Source organism: Pelecanus crispus, chromosome 4, assembly GCF_030463565.1.
Source record: "Pelecanus crispus isolate bPelCri1 chromosome 4, bPelCri1.pri, whole genome shotgun sequence".
NCBI classification, from domain to species: domain Eukaryota; kingdom Metazoa; phylum Chordata; class Aves; order Pelecaniformes; family Pelecanidae; genus Pelecanus; species Pelecanus crispus.
The window spans coordinates 87,672,523-87,692,811 of record NC_134646.1 but is presented as its reverse complement, the minus strand read 5'-3'; the positions used below and the strand labels follow the sequence as shown (position 1 = coordinate 87,692,811).

The 20,289-nt window shown below is 59.7% G+C and overlaps 2 protein-coding genes across 2 annotated transcripts in view; one reads left to right on the top strand and one right to left on the bottom strand.

Moving 5' to 3' along the window:
- Positions 1-247: 247 nt before the first annotated feature.
- Positions 248-15,035, top strand: AUP1 (AUP1 lipid droplet regulating VLDL assembly factor). Its single transcript, XM_075709155.1, is given in 16 exon segments — positions 248-316; positions 740-877; positions 1,392-1,542; positions 2,451-2,638; positions 2,725-2,797; positions 5,778-5,851; positions 6,751-6,817; positions 7,223-7,333; positions 7,336-7,501; positions 7,821-7,967; positions 8,143-8,306; positions 8,514-8,602; positions 14,064-14,193; positions 14,282-14,376; positions 14,502-14,651; positions 14,987-15,035. Coding segments are annotated over 16 exon segments (1,842 nt in total). The 5' UTR covers positions 248-266.
- Positions 15,036-16,466: 1,431 nt separating this feature from the next.
- The window catches only part of LOC142593442 (dedicator of cytokinesis protein 2-like), an 89,015-nt gene continuing 85,192 nt past the window's right edge, over positions 16,467-20,289 (bottom strand). Inside the window, exons 46-53 of the mRNA XM_075709506.1 lie at positions 19,377-19,553; positions 19,149-19,232; positions 18,887-19,024; positions 18,459-18,544; positions 17,846-17,996; positions 17,385-17,496; positions 16,625-16,758; positions 16,467-16,556 (exon numbers count right to left, since the gene is read on the bottom strand). Coding sequence (XP_075565621.1) covers positions 16,467-16,556; positions 16,625-16,758; positions 17,385-17,496; positions 17,846-17,996; positions 18,459-18,544; positions 18,887-19,024; positions 19,149-19,232; positions 19,377-19,553 — 972 coding nt within the window. The remainder of the gene's footprint in view (positions 16,557-16,624; positions 16,759-17,384; positions 17,497-17,845; positions 17,997-18,458; positions 18,545-18,886; positions 19,025-19,148; positions 19,233-19,376; positions 19,554-20,289) is intronic.

The window sequence follows — 20,289 nt, the reverse complement described above, 5'->3', positions numbered from 1 at the left end:
GCGGGGAGGCTTTGCGGCGAGAGAGGCTCAGCAGGCCCGCCGGACCCGCCAGCCGCCCTCCCTGCGTCGTCGGCCGTCGAGGGCCCGCGACAAGAGGGAGGGAGCGGGGGGGGGGGGGGGGGGGGGGAAATGGAGGCGTGGCACCTTCCCAGCATGCACCGCGCCGCGCCTCGCCTCCCAGGCTGCCCCGCGTGGGCCAGGCGGGCGGCCGCGGGGGAAGATGGCGGTGGGTGTCGGGAGCCTCTGAGGCACCGGGTGTGGCGGGGATGGAGCCTCCTACGGCCCCGGGCCCCGAGCGGCTCTTCGACTCGCACCGGTGAGAGCCGTGGCGGCCTGGGGGGCGCGCGTGACCCTCTCCGTGTTTCGCGGGGGTGGGCCGCGGGCTCCCGGGGCAGGCCCGGGGGTTCCGGGTGTCCCTTGGGAGGCCCGCGCAGGAGGCTGGGGTGTTCCTGGGGGGAGGCCCCGGGGGTCGCTGGAGGAAGGGCTATTCCACGGGAGCTCCGTGGGGAGGGTCGGGGTGTCGTGTGTGGGGGGCAGTGAGGGTCCAGGGTGTGCCCGGGAGGCCCGCGGGAGGCCCGGGATGGGCTGGCTGTTTCGTTGGGGAGGCCCGGGAGGTTACGCAGAGCAGGGGACATAGGGTGGTCCCTGGGGATAGCCCGCGTGGCCAGCTGGGGGTCCGGCTGTCCAGTGTCTGTCCCAGCCACGCTCAGGCTGTCTGCGTTGCTCTTTGGCCCTGCAGGTTTCCGACCGATGGGTTCCTGCTTCTAGCCCTGCTGCTCTACGCACCCGTGGGGCTCTGCCTGCTCGTCCTGCGCCTCTTCATCGGTGTACACGTCTTCCTGGTCAGCTGCGCCCTGCCTGACAGCGTGCTGCGACGGTGCGTGAGCCCAGCTCTCCCCAGGGCGCGGAGCTCCTGCTGTTGCCCAGGGTGGGGACATGACGTGCAGACACTGCTGCGGGGCAGCGTGGGGCGGGAGGGCTGCCCTTGCCTGTTTGGGGCCCTTAGCCACGGAAGCTTGGTTCACGCAGAGGTTTACGGGGAGCTGTGCTTTTGGCATTTGTTATCCCCAGGGCCCATGAAGGTGCCTTCTCTGCCAAGACCAAAGCTGGCAATCGCCTCTTGAGTGTTCAAGGACTGTTCTGAAACACTTGGATGAGCTGGGTATCCTGCTAAGAAATTCTGCGTGAGGCTTGCTGGCCCATACTTCGTGTTGCAGCTACAGCTCTGCAGGCAGCCTTCAGCCCCAGCTGCAGCCCCACAACAACTCCTGGCCCAGACATCTGTCATATGGCTTCCTTTTTGTACCAGTTTCTGTTCTGTTTGTTGGATATGTAAGCCAGCGGTGGCTCAGACTGCAGGACTTGAGGAAACCTCTGCCCTTCCCCCACAGGTTTATTGTACGTGTGATGTGCTCAGTGCTGGGCTTATTTGTGCGGCAAAGTGATCCCCGACTTCGTGATGTCAATGTGAGGGTGTATATCGCCAACCACGTGACACAATTCGATCACAACGTCATCAACCTTCTGACCTCATGTAATACGGTGAGTAACTTTGAGCCGAGCGTGGCGGGTCTGGACAGAGAGCTGTTTCAGAATTTAGATGTTGCTATGGTCCTGTTCAGTTCTTATTTATTAACCCAGGATTGCACAAGCCTTGAGGTTTTTTCCTGTGGTTCAGTGTCATGCTTTAGGCTCTGCATGAAAAAATAAAACAGGGTGAGGAGGAACAGGAAATGTTACAACAGGTATTGATTTTATTGAGAGAGTGGGAAAATCCTAGCGTCTGTATCTTTTTCTGGCCTTTCAAATAGGTGGTGTCAGAAGCAGGGCTGGCTGTGGGGTTTTGTCCCAGCACTGGGTGCCGCTTCTGTGCGTGTGGATAACTGGCTGCGCTGCAGAGGGGTGCTGAGGGGAGCTGCGTGGCAGGGTGGTGGTGCTTGGGTGATTGTGCTGGGCTGGTGGCTCTGTAACTTTCCCTGTACTCTTGGGAAGTTCCTTATGTGTGGAGTTCCTGAATCAACAGGCTCCGAATGTGCCTGGGATTGGTTGGTCGGTCTTATATCCTGAACAGCAGTAGATTTGCTCCTTACCTGGAAAAGAGTACCTCTTGGAAGTAACATATCCTTTGTCAAGCATGTCAGGAACTACTAGAGAGAACATGGGGAAACATGGTTGTTGCCCAGGGCAGGGGGGAGTTTGTTTCTCTGGCAGACAGGGTACAGTCTGAACTGAAGATCAGGAACCAAATTCCTAGGGAACTGGGGCCAGGGCAGTTACTGAAGCCTGGCAGTTCTCTGCTACTGTGCTTTTAGCATGCAGATTGCTCCCTCATCCCCCAGAGGCATTTTTGCTGATAAGCAGGAACTTTGTCTCCCGCTGTCATCTGGGAAAGTAGGGCTTGAGGGGAGGACAGGACTGCATTTCTTCCTTACTTTTGTTTTCCCTTGCAGCCTGCATTGAACGGCGCCCCTGGCTTCATCTGCTGGTCACGGGGATTCATGGAGCTGGGAGTAACAGGAAGCCGAGCAGAGCTGGTGGATTCCCTGAAGGTGTATTCGTCCCACAGAGGAAACCCACCACTGCTGCTGTTCCCGGAGGAGGCTGCCACCAACGGCCGGGCCGGCTTGCTCCGCTTCAGGTACTAGGAATGGATAGTCCTGTGGCGGGGCTGTCATCGCTTTTTTTAGCTTTGGGGTCATTCACTGCTGAATTCTTCCTTTTCAGCTCTTGGCCGTTCTCAATCTTGGATGTGGTACAGCCAGTTGCCCTACAAGTTCAGAGGCCTTTGATCACTGTGGTGAGTCAGGGACGTAGGGCAAGGAGGCGTTGTGGAGGCGTGCACTGTGCGACGGTCTTGGCAGTGCCGTTAATGCTGCTTCTGCTTTGAAGCCGATGGGTAGTGCAGCCTGGCCTTGTGTCTTGTCACCCCAAGGATGAGCTTCTCAGTGCTAACACTTCTGTTTTTCAAGTGCCTTTCCCAGGGAACTTCTGCTAAGTCAATACTCTTCTAGTTACACTGGCAATTTTGATAAATGTTTTAGTGGCTCAGCTGTCTAACAATGTGCCATCTGGCTTCCATGACCATAGCATCACTGTGTCTCATCTCCTCTTTGTGAGCTCCCCTCTTTTAAAGTGCTTTGAAAGAATAGCTCCAGCCACCTTGGAGCATGGCTGATGTGCTAAAGTTTATGTGAGGCTCTCGGGACTAGATTCTTGAACTCATGCCTCCCAAATGCAGATATGTAACATGACGCAACATTGGCTTCAGAAAAGTGGCAAAGTTCACGATGATACTACTAGCACTGCTAAATAGATTGCAATAAAATAATTCTCTTTACAGAGTGAGATTTTGTTGCATTTCTTACTTCTTGGTATGATTTATGGATCTACTTGATTAAAAGACAGATTTTATATTTTTCAGACTTTTTAGTTGATTTTGTATTGTCCATCTTTTTAAGGTAGTAGGGCACAGCAGATAGATTTAAAGCCATTTACCAGCAGGTCCCAAAACATCGCTGCCCATGCTAAAACATCAGTTTGCAGGTATTTTTAAAGTGAGATTCTGTAAGGGATTAGTTGTTTGCCCAGTGCTATTTAGTTCTTTTATCGGAACTGCAGATGACAATATTGAGATCCCTGCTGGTAAAGTTCAGGTTAGCGAATAATGAAGAGGCTAGATTATTGACTGTGATCCAGTGAACTGATGGCTGCCAGTGAACGTCTGTTACTTTGTAAGTCTGATGTGGTCTGTGGGTGCATAACGCAAGGAATATCTGGCAGGGTGAGGAACACGGTGTTAGCTGCATGTGTGCAATGGTGAAAACTGCTAAAATATCGTGCAAAGCTTTGGTGACCCCGCTGCCAAGGAAGTGGGGCAGTAGTAGAGTTCAAGGAGGCCATAAGCATGATGCAGAATCCAGAGAACAACACTTAAAGGCACTCAGCTTAATCAGCTTATCGGAGAAGAGGCAGAGAGATTGTTCTGGGTAGCTGCGTGCACGTTGGAGAAGAGGCTTAAGAGTGGAGAATTCTTACTTTTTTTCTGACAAAGCACGCAGTAGCAGTCTTTGCAGTGGCTGAGACTAAATGTTGGTGCTGCACAAGTTCAGTTTTGGATTAAGACACAGTTTTCTAAAAGTGAGGATACTTTGAATTTTTGAATGACTACTCCAGAGAAGTGGGATAGCTGTCCTGTTCTGGTTTGTTTATAATGAATATCTTATCTTTCTATGGTTTTGGCTCCTCTGAGAAATTCTGTGAAATGTGACAAGTTGTATATTTGTCGGTGTATCCTTTCCTTCATGAATGTTAGGAAGAACAGCATGCACATAACTGCAGATCTGTTGAAGATACTGGTCACTTCTTGGCTCAGATTTTTACCTTCAGAGGTTGAGCAGAATTTTTTGCCCTTTATGCACATTGGCTAAGTAAATCCTAGTGGATTTCTTATGTAATTTTAAACCATCAGAAACTTCTGAGGGCTGGAGATGCAATACTTTGAATGGTTCAATCAGTGCTTTACAGAAAACTTTCTTAGACCCTTACATGATATATATTAGACACTGGGCTGAGCAAACCACCAAATCTGTGTTTAAGAAAGAATTTTCTCCAGCTCCAGTTGGCTGGAACCTTGAAGGAGGGCGTTGCTCTGTGGCACAAGGCAGCGTAACTGAAGTCTGGCTCTTGGCATCACTATAAGGCATTTGATTTTAGGTTTCTTAGATCTGTTTATCCAGGAGATGAAGCTCCTTTATGTTCCCCTTGGTGATTGTGGTTTCTGGGCTTTTCTCATTTATAGCACCTCTTTCCAGGCCATGGCATAAACCAGGCACGAGGCCTGTCTTGGAGCCACGCTGCTTTGGTCAAGGACAAAGTCGTGTAAAAGAAGCCGAGGCAGCTACATTGCGAGCTGTAGATCTTGAGATGTTGTCCTCACCAGCTTGTGGATAATGGTCACAGCAGGATAAAATTAACCGACTACAAAAATCCTAGGAACAACGTCCATTCAATAGCAAATTCTTTAGAATTGTTGAAAAGTGTAGGTTGGGGGGAATCGCTGGAGGTGTTTAGTTTGAGCTTTCTGCTCGCAGTCAGACTGGCTTCTGAGCATGGTCCAGCTGCTCGGGGCTGTGTCCCGCTGAGGACGGAGCACCTGAACCGCTTCAGAGCGCCTGTTCCAGTGCTCTCTTCTGGTAGGCATCGCAGTACTTCTTAGGGAAAAGGTTATTTACTAATATTCAGAAATAGGAAGAAAGTAATAAATTACTGCTCACCTTTAATGATTTATCTTCAAAGAGAAGAGTTGTTTAAGACTTCACAGTGCAGCCTGTTTGGAAATGAAGAGATAAAGCTTACGGGAGTTGAGATGTTACATGGGCTGGTCCCATCAGAATAAGGGAGGATTGTTCATGATTCTAAGGAAGTGTTAGTAGGTCTTAAGGCATTTTCGGTCCTTTCTAAAGGCACAGTCTAGTAGAGAATGTGGGGATATTGAGGGAAAATCTTGCTGTCCTAGTGGGAGGAGAAGACTCGGTGCAGTACAAACTTTAACTCTTGCTCTGCCTGGTGAAGACTAATGAAGGTGAATCTACCCTGGGGCTTGCCCTCACTGTATGCTGGGTTTGCCATTCCCTCTTTCCCAGTTCTCCGCATCTCTCTGCCCATGTATCTGTTACTCACTGCCATGGCTTAGCTGTGTTCTGTCCGCTGCTGCCCTGATGGAGACCTGACTAGCTCGTGTTTTGTGGGCTGCGATCTCATTGTGCTCTCTTCCCCAGAGTGTGGCTGACTCCTCCTGGATTACAGAGCTGCTCTGGACCTTCTTTGTTCCCTTCACAGTTTATCAAGTAAGGTACTATCTCTCTCTCTCTCTTTCATTTGGGGCAGGGTTTAGGGTGGGCAGAGAGCCTGATGTTTTTGCTGTTGAAGTAAGAGATCTTTTGGTATGCACTAATGAGCACCCTCATTGTGGTATCTCAGCATGGCTTTGTTCAGCATCATTTGGTCCATGCCAGGTCCAGTTTCTGGACCAGCTTCAACCAGCTTCTGAAGTGGAGAGGGCTCTTAGTTCCTGTGTTCAGTTGGTGAAGGAATCTCTCGGGGCTTTTATATCGAGTTTGCCGGGTATATTTCTGAAGCTAGCTGCTCTGCTGTAATTCATCCCAGGGTTGCTCAGGTCCCATGGGTGATTCCCTGCAGGCAGCTCAGTCCTCTCGCGTCTGTCTCTTCCCTGCAATCCCTTGTGAATTGCAGAGTTGGTTCAGACACCTGTCTAGGGCCCAGGTGAGCCCCGACTGGCTGAGTAGCGTTGGTGTAATATGGGTCCATAGGCAGTGGAAGGGGCTTGGAGTCAAATTTAGGGGTCGGGGTACTTCAGCAAAGAAAAGTGTTGTGCTATAGCTTTCCCTGGCCGTATCTGGCTTGAGTCTTGCTGATCTGTTTTCTACTCTCATGTAAATAGCAGTGTCTCCTCATTTGGGGCCTTTCTGGGAACTCGATTAGGAGATAACTTCACAAGTTATGCTTGAGTGCTAATAAAGATTCAGTGAGCTAGTTTTGCCTTCTGAGCCGTGCCTTGCCCTTAATTTTGCAAGCTAGTGTTGAGGTTTGACACTGTCTTGTGGGGAGAGATTTGGGGTGAGCAGGGAGAGCTGAGGTGGGGATAGCACCGTTGCACTGTTAATGCCAGATGGGGCTGGCTCATCCAGCAGCCCTTAAAGCAGTCAGCCCAGTGCTGTTGTCCCCATTCAGGTGGATGCCGTCTGTCCCCAGACGAGCTGAAGAACTGAGTGAGGATTTTGCGCTCCGAGTTCAGGAGGTAGGAGGATGACGTGGGAGAGGGATGTGTAGGACTGCTGCAATTTGGGATGGTCACAGAGGACCGTGGGGTGCAAGCAGAGTTGCAAAGGGCATTTCTGGATGGGTGTATTTGTATGATGGGAACTCTGGCCTGTATTTATTGCCCCTTATAATTATTCCGTTTTTCCATGGCCTATTTGCTACCCCCATTTATGCGTTCTGCCAGTTATGAAGGCTCTCCCCATCTATTTCAAACCTTTCACTCCCTTTTCATAATACCAGAAATCAAATAAAGCAATTGTTTCTCCACCTTTCCCTTATGTGCTGGGTACTTCATAGCTCCTGTACCAAAGATCTTGTATCTCCCCGTCAGCCTGTTTTAGCAGGATGATATTGCGTACTCCTGGTCCTTCATGTGCTCCATGCAACACTGAAATGCATCACTGAGGCCCTGGAGAAATCAGTTCCCAGTCCTCTTCCCCTCGCCGTGGCTCCATGCAGGCCTGTACATCTGATACACTCCCCTGCAAGATGGGGATGCCTGGGTCATGCATGTTCTGTGTCGTGTACATGTGACTCTTCTCTACGTTTCTGCAGCTCTTGGCCATGGAGCTGGGTGTGGTATCCACACGGCTCACTGCAGCAGACAAAGCTGAACACATGAAGAGGCTGAGACACACGTCGCTTCTCCCCTTTGCCCCAGGTGGGTGTCCTGGGTAGTGTCCCGACTACGGAAGGGCCACACAGGCTTTGCCTTTGGGCAGGCCTCAGTCTGCTCTTGGTTACTCATGCGTGGAGGGAGAAGAAAAGGCATGTTCGACATCCTGGGGAGCAGGGGCTGCCTGTGTGGTAGCTGGCAGGGAGAGGACCGCCCCACTCCAGAGCACCGACACGATGGTGGCGTGCAGGAGGTCCAGCTTTGTTATCGCACCAGTTCACACTAGAGAAAGTGGAGCTGTCGCAACTTGAAGGCCGTGCACCTTTAGGCCACCTTCTTGTGCCCACTGTTCTTTCTCCTGCAGCCTCAAGCCAGCCCCTGGCAGCCAGGCCTAGGATGCCTTCCAGCCTGGCTGGTGTTGCTCCGGAAGATGTGCGGATCACGGCAATGGCTCAGCGGGTCAAGGAGGTGCTGCCTCATGTGCCTCTGGAGGTCATCAGGAGAGACCTGGGTAAGCGGTGCTGGGGGTATTAGCAGGGACGCAGGCTCACGTTCCTTGCCAAGTCTCTGTGATACCTGAAAGCAGAAACCTTGTCCCTGCTGTGCCGTGGAGCACCATGGCAGCAAGGATGTGAGTGTCCTGATGTAGCAGCTTGCTCTCTAACAGATCCTCTTCGTCCCTACAGCCCAAACCACCTGTGTGGATACCACCATTGCCAACTTGCTGGAGGGGAGAATACCCTTCTTCCCTGAAAGTAAGGAGGCTGGTACTGACCTGCGTGCCCCGTCTACCTCCCAGGCTGCAGCTGCTTCTGGCATCCAGGGCTCCATAGCTGTGCCTTCTTCCAAGGTACTTCTCGTGGTTGTGTTGCCTCCTCTGGTCTGATGGCTCACAGCCAGAACACAGTGGCCTGTTCAGGACTAGCCTTGATGTCAGGGGAACAGAACATTTTAAACTGGAGACCGAATTGGCGTGCCGGGTCCTTGCAGAGCCACTAAGGAGGTCTCCTGGCTTGGTTTGACTGTCTCCTGATGACTCTTGTGCTTTCTTTTCCAGCCAGCTACAAAGCAATTTGCAAAGTCCCCTGTGGAGCGGCATCTGTCCTTGCAGGAGCGGAAACAAGCATTGTATGACTATGCCAGGAGGTGAGAGTCCCCCCACGCCTCACCCTGTCAGAGTCCCAAAACCCTGTCCCCAGCAATACCCATACATGCCCCACGCAAGGGTCAGCCCTAGCTTTGCCTCCTGTCCTCCCGTTCCTCTCCTCTAGCCCAAGACAGCAGGGCTGAGGCAGTGAACCGTGGCTGAAGGAGAGAGGAGGCAGATGTTTGTCTGCTTCGCCTCTTCTGAGCATGCAGCCCCTTGTCATTCCTGGGAAGCACTCATGTCTCCTGAATTGCGACTGGGCTTGGGGACTAGGCGGGATAGAAGCTGTTTGCAGGAAATGCAGCTGCTGAGGAGTAGGGCTTAGCAAAGAAACTTCATTTGGTTCTTTGGTGTAATGGATTTGACTGATGGAAGTCATCATGGGACTGTAGATTTCTTTGAAATTAGTATTGATGCTGTGGAACGCTCATCATAGAAAGAAGTTTGCTGTTTGGCACCAGGGACAGTGCAATTAATGTTCCTCAGTGTAAGTGGAGAATTATAGAGAACAGGAAATGAGTTTGACCTCTGTGCATGGTTTTGATGAGGCAAATATTGGAACAAGTGTCCAGTTCTGGTATCTGGGTCTTTTTTTAGAAAAGATACAGAAAATTCAGAATGAGTTTGGAGGAGAAGTTAAGTCTGTTAAACTTACTGTAAATGAGATGACACACTGTATGTAATTCTGGGTGAAGGAACCAGGTTGTGAAAGGCTGTTTAGTCTGGCAGAGAAAAGCAGAATAGTAACTAATGGTTGGAAGTTGTAGGCAGACAGACTTTACACAGGTAATGGGGTATTTGTTTCTGAAGAGGAAATTGATTAATCAGTAGAATAAGCTTCCAGCAGAAATGGTGGCTTCTCGGTGCCTGGCTGACTCCTCAGAAGATGCTGTAGAAGGTGGTAGAGCTAACAGAGCGTTTGGCTCAGTCCAGAGTGACAAGAGGCGTGCTTGCTGCAAGACAGGGTCTCCACTCTGTGGGGTCTTGCTGTGAAGGGGAGAACCCACCGGGTGCCACGCTCAGGCGTTGCACTGCGCTTTGCTCCAGAGCGCTCCGGGAGAGTTGGGAGAAGATTGCGGAGTCTTAGGGATCAGTTAAACCTTTGAGATTCTGTGGCTTTTTGACACCTCATCAGCTTCTCCCTACTATTGAAAGTCTAGGAAATTCCCATGGTTGGAAGTTGAAGCTAGACAAATTCTAAGTGCCCATTTCTAAAGGGCTAGCCCTAGGTGGCGCCGGGTAGCTCTTAGTCACCAAGGATTTAATTTAAACAGGTCTGTTTTTTTGAAAGATCATTTCAGTTTAGAGGAATTCCATCTCAGAATAGTCCTGTGGCATAGAGAATGTTAGACTCCATCTTCAGAGCTGTCCCCTAGACCTTCTAACGTGAGCACAGAGATGGCTGAGGGCTCTCGCTGGATCCACTGGGCATGATCTGTGCAACAGCAAAGAAAAGGGGGTGGAAATCCTTTCCTGTGGATACCCCACCTGACTTTGTTGCTCTTCTGCATGCCAATCTTTTATGTCCCTTTCTGAGGCTCTTCCGACTATAGAGTAGTGATCTCTATACTTCCCTGAGAGGAAGGGATCCCAACGGGATTTGGAAAGGCAGTTGTGCTCCTCGTTTTTCCTTACTCCAAAGAAGGGCCTTCCTTATTGCCCTAGACCCGAGAGCAGGTACGTGTCTGTCTCGAGTTCTGGGTGGCAGCAGCAGCAGCCCCTGTCACTGAGCCATTTCAAGCTTAGAAAAGGTTCGCAGCTCAAGGCTCGCTGAATGTTTTATCTTCGTATACCCCTCTGCCCAGGCTGCTGAAAGTAGTGGTGATTAACAGTGAGACGTGGCTGTTCTCGGGGGAGGATTTTGCTTTTTCCCCAGCTCGCCGGTGTTCAGTGGCAGCACAGGCAGGATGTGGCGGAGACTGGGCGTCTGCCAGTTCAGGGTGGTGGGTGCAGGAGTCTGGTGGTCTTGCAGCGTCGCCTCTCTGCTCTCCCAGGTGCAGCCTGTCTTTGGTCTGGCACCTTGTCCTGCCGCTGGGGCCTGCAGCGTTGTGCATGTGTATCCCATCCAAACTGAGGTGTAAGGCTTAGCTTTCAAGGTCGCACGCTTGGGGACGTTTACAGCTTTTTACCAGCAGTCCACAAGACTTCCCGTGTGCTTTTTAGCTTACCCAGGTAGAACATTTTGGATGCAGGCCGGTACCATGCCCAGACTTGTTGAACATTGAATAGCTGGGGCTCTGCTGCCAGAGAGAACCATGGTGTCAGGAAACCTTGGCTGGGAAACCTCCGTCCTGAAAGCCAGGCAGGGACCTGTTCGGGATGCAGAGCTGCTGCTGGCAGCCTCCAGCAGACTCTCACAGCTCGGTCCGAATCAGCGCACGCTTGGTTAATGCTCTGTTGGGCTTCTCCCCGACAGTGACTTTATTCTGCCTGGTGGCTTTCCCGGAACAGCGTGCTCTGCCTGCCAGGCTCCCCTGAGCTTTCTGAGGCTCATTTTGAAACGAAAACGGGGCCCGACTCGCGCGAGCGCGTGCTCTGGGGAGCGTCCCGGCGCAGCTGCCGATGCAGGGCCTGCCGCCGCAGGCCCGCACAGCCGGGGAGGGTTGCGAGGGTCCCGTCAGCCGCCCTGCGGCCCCGGTCCTCCGGGGCCCTCTCCTCCCTGCCCACCCCTTCCCCTCTCGGGGCCGCGCTCAGACGGCGCTTCCCGGTCGGGTTTCTGGGGGGAGCGGCCGGGCGATCCCGGGCCGGCGGGGCCCGCCCGTGGCTGACGGCGCTTTCTCCCGCAGGCGGTTCGCCGAGAAGCACGGCGCGGCGCGGGCCGGCGGCAGCCCCTGAGCGGGCGCGGCGGGGCGGGACCGGAAGTGCCCGTGCCGGGGGGGCCGGAAGTGCCCGTGCCCTGCGCGGCCGGGCCGGGGCGCCCCCTGGCGGCGGAAATAAACGGCGGCAGCGTCTGGCGCGGCTCGGTTCCGCGGGGGACGGGGCGATGGGGAGGGGGCGGGGCATCGGGGGGCGGGGCACGGGGGGCGGGGCCATCCCGGCTGCGTGCGGATCCGCACGCGCCGCGGCCGCCGCCCGCTCGCTCGCCGCACGTAGGCGCCGCTTAAAGGGGCGACGCGGCGGGAGCGGCGCCTGCGCTGCCGGGCGAGCTGCGACCGGCGGCCCGGCCTCCCCCGGCGCTCCCGCCCAGGTGCGGAGCCCGCCGGGCCCCAGAGGACGGAGCCGGTGCCCTTTTAAGACGCGGGCTCCCGGTGCCGGCGGTTTTTATTTACATGGGGGCTCGCGGGCGTCACGTGACTGGCAGAGCGGCGGGGGCTGAGCGCGGCGGCACCCGCGGGGCCATGGCGTGCGCCGGCGACGACGGTCCGTGGGGTGCGGGTCACTGGGGGCCCGGCGGGCTGACGGGCACCGGGGGTCCGAGTCAATGGGTCCCGGGAGGGCTGACGGGCACCGGGGGTCCAAGTGAACGGGTCCCGGGAGGGCTGACGGGCACCGGGGGGGTCTGAGTCAATGGGGTCCCGGGAGGGCTGACGGGCACCGGGGGGGTCCGAGTCAATGGGTCCCGGGCGGGCTGACGGGCACCGGGGGCTCGGGGTGAATGGGGTCCCGGGCGGGCTGACGGGCACCGGGGGCTCGGGGTGAATGGGGTCCCGGGAGGGCTGACGGGCACCGGGGGCTCGGGGTGAATGGGTCCCGGGCGGGCTGACGGGCACCGGGGGCTCGGGGTGAATGGGGTCCCGGGAGGGCTGACGGGCACCAGGGGCTCGGGGTGAATGGGGTCCCGGGCGGGCTGACGGGCACCGGGGGCTCGGGGTGAATGGGGTCCCGGGAGGGCTGACGGGCACCGGGGGCTCGGGGTGAATGGGGTCCCGGGCGGGCTGACGGGCACCGGGGGCTCGGGGTGAATGGGGTCCCGGGAGGGCTGACGGGCACCGCGGGGGGGTCCGAGTCAATGGGTCCCGGGCGGGCTGACGGGCACCGGGGGTCCAAGTGAACGGGTCCCGGGAGGGCTGACGGGCACCGGGGGGGTCTGAGTCAATGGGGTCCCGGGCGGGCTGACGGGCACCGGGGGGGTCCGAGTCAATGGGTCCCGGGCGGGCTGACGGGCACCGGGGGCTCGGGGTGAATGGGGTCCCGGGAGGGCTGACGGGCACCGGGGGCTCGGGGTGAATGGGGTCCCGGGAGGGCTGACGGGCACCGGGGGGGGGTCCGAGTCAATGGGTCCCGGGCGGGCTGACGGGCACCGGGGGTCCAAGTGAATGGGTCCCGGGCGGGCTGACGGGCACCGGGGGTCCAAGTGAATGGGTCCCGGGCGGGCTGACGGGCACCGGGGGTCCAAGTGAATGGGTCCCGGGAGGGCTGACGGGCACCAGGGGCTCGGGGTGAATGGGGTCCCGGGCGGGCTGACGGGCACCGGGGGCTCGGGGTGAATGGGGTCCCGGGAGGGCTGACGGGCACCGGGGGGGGGTCCAAGTGAATGGGTCCCGGGAGGGCTGACGGGCACCAGGGGCTCGGGGTGAATGGGGTCCCGGGCGGGCTGACGGGCACCGGGGGCTCGGGGTGAATGGGGTCCCGGGAGGGCTGACGGGCACCGGGGGCTCGGGGTGAATGGGTCCCGGGCGGGCTGACGGGCACCGGGGGTCTGGGTGAATGGGAGTTTTGGGTGACCCAGACAGGCTGATGTGGTCTGGGTGGGGGCTGGATCAATGGGGAGCCCGGGGGTCCCGGGTGGGCTGATGTGCATGTGGGGCGGGGGGTGGGCAAGTCAGTGGGGAGCCCAGGCGGGCATCCTGGGTGGGCTGACACACACTGGGCATCTGGATCAATGGGGAGCCCAGGGGTCCCAGGTGGGCTGGCGTGCACCAGGGAGGCCAATTCCATGGGGGTCCCGGGTGGGCTGAGGTTCACTGTGGGGGGATCACCGGGGGGCTTGGACAGGCGGGCTGACGTGCGCCATGGGGTCCGGGGCAGAGGCAGACGGGGGTCCCGGGGGAGCGGGACACGCTGAGGAGCAGCGCCGGGCAGGTAGGGGTGGGCAGGACATGCCAGGTTCTGACCACACTCGGTGCTTCCGTGGTCCCTGGGGAGTGGTGTGGGATGCGCCGGGGAGGGCTCCGGCAGGATAGGGTGAGCCACGGAGCGGGGTGCGCTGGCGTGCCCAGGGCGGAGCGGGTGGGCGGCGCGGGGGCCAGGCTGGTGCTGGGCTGATAGCCCCCCCAGGCTCCTGGGTGGAGCTGCGGTGTGGCCCAGGGTGCCTGGAGCCCGAGCCCACGCCCTCGCGGTTCTCCTCCTGCCACGCTGACGTGGAGCGGATGCTGCTGGAGGCCCAGATGGAGACGGAGAGCAGTGACGGGTGAGTCCCAAGGAGGAGCCCGGGCACCTGGAGCCCTGCCTAGCCAGGGTGGGCATCGGGGGGCCAGAGGGGCAGTGCAGGCTTGGTGACCAAGGGGGTTACGTTTGCAGTGCCCTGCTCACGCTGGGCTCCCCGGCCTGGGACGACGACAGAGCCAGCCAGGCAGGTGAGCAGCCTGGGGAGAGCGAGCTGCTCCCTCCCCACAGTCAGCCCCAGCCAGGCTGCCCGCACCCCCGGCAGGTAAGGGAGCCGGACCCTGCGCTGCGCTGCGCCCCGTGGGCCGTGCTGGCCGTGCCCCCAGCCTCAGCTGCCCCGTGCCTCCTTCTAGCGGGATGCGCCGGAGGAAGCCGAGCGGAAGGAGCGATGCCTGCCAGCGTCCCTCGGCTGGGCCTGTGCCCGCCGCCCTCAGCATCTGCCTCCAAAGTAAGGCCCGTGCTCCTCGCCAGCGTGTCCTGCTGTCCCACGCCTTTGCTGTCTGCCTTGCCCCCCTGTCCTGCTGTGCTCTGCCCTCTTCCCTCATGCCCCCTTTAACCGTGCACTTTTCCCAGGGAGTTTGCCTTTGTGTGCTCCCCCCAGCCGGTGCTGTGGAGCCTCCAGGGAGGCGCGGTGGGGAGAAAGAAGAGACTTTTCAGTTCGGAGCTGCTGCTGCTCTTCATCCCCTCGCTGCTGCTCAGCCACGTGCTGACCCTGGGACTGGGGTGAGTTTCCGATGGGCCTGGCCTGCGCTGTCGAGCGGCCTTGGCCAGAACCAAGCCCTTGGGTGCAGGCAGGGTGAGCTCTGTGCTGCTGGCGTCTGTGCAGTCTGGGACTATCTGCGGCCCTCCGGCTTCCCTGACCCAGGCGGCTGTCCCCATGGGAAGCGGAGGAACGCTCCGGGAGTTGGACTGTTCGTCCTTGGGTGCTGTTCTATGCCACTTTTCCCAGCAGCCACAGTTGTCTCCGTGGCCGCTGTCCTCTCCCCTCACTTCTGGCTCACTGAGGCCCAGCAGGCTGTCCCCATGCGGGTGCCTTACAGCTACTCTCTCCGATTCAGGATCTACATTGGGAAGCGGCTGGCAGCCTCCTCAGCAAACCCGCTGTGAAGAGCTGGCCTCAGCAAGAGACGAGTGGCTCTGCCGCCCCGCTCCTCCGCTCAGCGTGTGGAGGGAGCCCAGGCACCAGCGCAGCCCAACTGCTCCCAGACTTCGTGTTTGTGGCACAAGGCGCCATCTCCCCTTGTCCGCTCTTTAGACCCAGCCTAGGGAGCTGATCCTACCCTTCCACATAGACAGGAACCCACTGATGGCAGCTCCCTGCTGCAGGCAGCCCCTGCCCTCCCTATCCCTTGGTTACGGGTCCAGGTTCCTCCTCTTTAACACAAAACTGTAAATACGACTCCTGAGCCTGCAACACCATGTGTGAACGCATTGGTAGCTTGGGAGACAGAGCAGCATGCCGGCAGTCACCATGCCAGACCCGGCACAGCCTGGCCGGGGAAGAGTGAGCGTGCTCCCCAGTGGCATCAGCTTCCCATGGGCTTTCCCTGCTGTGGGGCTGCAGGAGGGCGAGTTCCCCGTTCTTTGGGGTGCTGGGGCACGGTGCCAGGGTGGTGCCTGGCCGTGGAAAGGCCCCTGGTTGGGCTGTGTGTGGGCAGGGCTGAGCACTGGGGGCTCATACAGGGTTTGCAGCCCCACCGCGGGGTGCTGAGCTAAGGCGTTGGTCCTTTATTAGTTGACCACGGTAGCGGGGAGGCAGGGGCTGGAGCCCAGTGTGGCTGGCTGAGGTAGCAGCACCAGCCCGGTGCAGGCAGGGCTGCAAAGCCAGATACTGGCGGGAGAGCTGGTGCTGCAAAGTGGGATGCTGCCTGGGCCCACTCGCAGACCTGGCTGGCTCCCCATGCAGTCACAGTGCCCAGGCCAGGGGTTTCGGGTGCTGCAGGATGGGGTGGGCAGCTGACAGCCACGGGGTGGAGAGCAGGAGAGGGGGGAAGAGCTCAGCACACGCTGGCAGGGTGCTTGCTTGTTGCCCTGCGCCTGGGGTGGTCCACTGGCAGGTCAGGGTAGAGGGAGGACAATCCTCTTCGGCGCTGAAGGGGCTGCGTGGGTGGGAGCTCAGCGCAGCTTGGCGTGGGAGAGATGCCCCGGCACAGGCTGGTGCCTAACTGCTTCGGCTCGGCAAGGTGAGCGCAGCCTGAGGGCTGATGCAGAGCGCCGGGGTGGGGAGGCGTTCGGGGGCAGGTGGGTACCAGCCCTGGGGGGCACCTGGAGGGTGGCAATGGCCGACCTGGCTGGACGCAGGATGGCGGAGCCCTGGGCCACCCTGGGTGCCAGGGCACGCAGGGAGTCCCGTGGCTGTGTGGGACGCTTGCGGTGTAAATACTGCAAGAGAGGCAGGCGAGGGGTGGTTCGGCAGGTGAGGATCAAGCGGGGCCGTTTGTCCAGCAGCCAGCTGGCAGCAGGAGCACTGAGGGCTTCTCCACCCCCATGGGCAGGGGCGGCCAGGAGTGGACGGTGCAGCTGCGGGCAGGCAGCAGGTCAGAGCTGTGACATTCGCTTGGACTTCGGTGGTGGAGGTGGTGGCGACTTCAGCCCTTTATTTCCATCTGCTGTCGGTGACGTGGACGCCTGCGAGCGGAGAGAGCAGTTACCAGGGGCGGCGGGGCTGGGGGCCAGGGGCCAGGGCTGGGGGGTACCTTCCCTCCAGTTGCGGCATCGCTCTGCTCCAGGAACGTCTCGTACACCGTGGGGCTGATCTTGCGGGGCAGCGGGGTGGCCTTGCTGGCACTCTTCACGCGGCCGCCGAAGCCCGTGGGAGACAGGGAGAGCCCTGTGCAGGCAGAGGAGGTGGGCTGGACACGCCATCCGGGCTGGACACGCCATCCGGGCTGGGGGCCCGTGGGGACCCTGGGAGGGCCCCGCTGGTGTGCCCTGGGCGGCTGCTGGGTGCCCTGGGCTGCCAGGGCCAGCGCTCTGGCCTGCAGGAGCATGACGCCCCTGGGCAGGGAGGTTGGGGGGGTGGCATGGGGCGCGAGACCAGCCGGGAGGTGGGGGCTGGCTCCCACTGGGAGCCGATCTCGGCGCTGAGACCTGGCAGCACGAGATCTGGGAGCGATGACCGGCAGCTCCACGGGGAGCGTTGGGTGGGAGACATGCCAGCTGCGTGGGGTCTGCCTGTGCCTTTGGTACCGAGTCCTCCCTGCCCGCTCCCGGATGCGGGACGTGCCTGCGCCATTGCGGGGATGGGGCAAGGGGGTGAGGGTGCCTCTGCTGCAGTGCAGGGCTGGGGGCCCTGCTACCTGCACTGCTGGGCTGGGGGCACAGCCCTGCTCGTGGAGACAAGGGCTAGATGGTGCTTGGGGCTGGAGGGGCTAGGGAAGGTGCCCCCCCCAGCCATGCCGGGGCGCATGAGGGGCCAGGAAGGCACCCCGAATCAGCAGCCATGGTGGGGAGTACCTGTAGTGCTGGGCTGAGCACCAGCGGCGTCTCGGCTTGGCAGCGGCTGTTTCCCCTCAGAACTGCCCAGGCTGCTCTCGCTCATGTTGCGGGAGAGTCTCCGCTTCTCGTCCTGGGGCATAGAGGGGAGGCTCAGCGCCGTGGGGGGCCAGGGGTGCATTGCAGCACCCGTGGCCCAGGGAATGCAGGAGCCTCTGGCAGGGTGCAATGCTCCCCAGCACCCTGCCCGCAGCCCTGGGTCTGCAGCCTTGTGCCCCACCAGCCTCTGCTCCTGCCCTCCCTGCTGTCAGCTGGCTGTGCCCCGCGGCGTGGGCTGCCACCAGCCCCCCAAGGGTTCCCGGCTGCCCTGGGGCCTGGTGCTGCTGGCTGGGCCAGGGGCTCCAGGTGCAGCAGGACGCCTGGGGGAGTGTGAGCGGGGCCCCGGGGAGGAGGGGAGGCACCAGGGCTGCGCTGATCATCACCTTGGGCTCCGGCAGCTCCGAGATGGACTGGCGCACGTCCTGCCGCCTGTACCCGAAGAAGGTGCTGGAGCGGTTCTCCTTGCGCTCGTGCCTGCGGTCCTCACTCTCGGAGGTGCGAAGGGCAGGCTTTGGTGTCGGGGGTGCCTCCGTGCTGTGGAGCGACTGTGGCTGGTGAGGGGCAGGCGGGCGGTAGGGAGAGATGGGGAGCAGGGCTACACCACGGGCCGGCTGGACCATGGCCAGGAGTGGCCGCCCTCAGCCAGGCACCAGCACCATCTCCAGCAGAGCTTAGCAGTGGATGCTTAGCGGGGACAAGCCAGCAAGACAAGTGTGGATGGCTCAGGTGACAGTGGTGTGTCCAGGTGAGCCCGAGGGCTGCACATGGCGTGTCTCTGCTCCGTGCCCCGCCGCGGGGACAGGGCCACCGTGGTGGCATGGCAGGATGGACCCCTGAGATGCGGCTTGGACATCAAGGGAAGCTGGGAGGGCGGTGGGCTGGAGAGGTGGGAGAGAAGCATCTGGGGTGGAGGAGAGTGAGGATGGCTCAGCGGTGCGGGGTGAGGGCGGTGAAAGGGGGTGGCTCGGGGCCAACGCCCCCCACCACAGCACTCGCCTGTCTCCAGCATGGCTCGGCCGGTCCCAGTCGGGTCCCCAGGCCATGGACCGGGGCCGTCCGCTCCGCCGGTCCTCGAAGCAGACCTGCGAGCACAGGGAGCCTGAGAAAGTGCCAAGAGGGATGAGAGTGCAGAGCCTCTCCTCTCCTTCCCTTGGCTCAGCCAGGGCCGGCAGTGCCCTCCCTGACTGATCCGGGTTTTGTGCCAGTACTGGCCACCCCACGGCAGTGCTGTCCCCCACCCAGGATGCCAAGATCCCCCACGCGTAGTGCCCCTCGCCCTGTTGCTGCTGCAGCCGCGGCCCCATCAAGCTGTTCCCTGCTGCCCCAGACCAGCGCTGGCTTGTCCAGCGTCACCTCGCAGGTGCCACGCACCACCCGTGCAGTCCCGGCTGTGCCTGCGCTGCGCTCGCCACCCTGGCACTCACCATCTCCCGCACCCCATACTGGCTCTCCACCTTGGCCCGCAGCTGCACGAAGCACTGCTCCATGCGCTCGTGGAAGGGCCGCAGATCCTCCGTCACCTTCCGCCCGTGGATCCGGATCCCCTCTGCCAGCAGCGGGGTCTGCGGGAGAACAGGGACGGGTCCACCTGGGCTTGTGGGGCTCCCCTGGGATGGGGACGCTGGGCACGTGGTGCCCCAGGGCAGCTGTCCCTCCCGGCTGCCGGAGGGATGCTGTGGGCTGTACCTGCCAGGCGATCAGGTCCTTCAGCTTCTCGATGTTCCCCTCGTCCTCAGGGTGCTCCTGCAGGTAGGAATCCTGGAAAAAAGCCTGCAACAACCCCCTCTCAGTCCTGCTGACAGGCTGGTTCGGCTCCGCGCAGGCAGGGGATGATGCAAAGCGGTGCCAGTGCCTGGGGTCGCCAGTCCGGAGAGTGCCCGCACCGACCCCAGTGCAGGACCCGTGTGTCCTCACCGTCTCATACTTGGCAAAGCCACCCATGACAGCAGGGTCCACGATGCCGTTGAGCAGCATGGAGAGGGGGTTGATGGGCAGGCTGGGGTCGTTCTGGTGCCGGTTGATCTCACTCATAATCTTCTCATTTGTTTTCATCATGGTCTCAATGGCATTTTCCAGGGGGGAGATAATGGTCTGTGCCCAGGGAGGGAGGAAAGGTCAGCAGCCAGCTGACCCAGCGACCTGCCTGTCGTGGTGCGGGCTGGCGCGGTGGCCTCTCCCCGGTCCTGCAGGAGAGAGGCCCCGGGGTTGCACATCTCACCCCATGAAGCCCCTTGGACCCCGGCACTGGCTGCCTGGAGCTGAGCCGAGGGCTCACGGGCGAAGCACTGGAAGTGCTGGTCCCTGGCTCCGAGCACAGGCTGCCGGCAGGGTTAATCCTGCAGGCAAGAGGCTGCAGGCCACCTGACGGACGTGTGGCAGTGGCAGCTCAGAGGTGAGCTTATGGGAAACCTGGGTGAACGTCGTTGTCACTGGGGGGGCAGCTGTGCAACCAGCAGCACGCACAGCCTGAGCACTGTGGCAGACACACACGTATGGCAGCGCTCGTGCAGCCGTACAGTTGCTCCGCAGCACGGCTGCCGTGCAGCAGCCCAGCTAGTGCATTTCACGCGTCTTCCTTGCTGCAGCACCTGAAACACCCTGGGCTTTGGCCAAGCACCTCCAACAGAGGTGTAAAACCCACGCGCAGAGCTGTTTTCAGCAGCGCCAGAAGTAGCGGCGGTCTGCTGAAACTCCTCCAGCGCCTCTGCTGCTCCTCACGTGTGGTCTCCTGCTTCCCACGGAGATGTGCGTCCCGGTGGGTGAGCCACACAAACCGGTCCCTGTCACCGGGTTGGTGCTACTGGCACCAGCCGATGGAGGCTGTTGG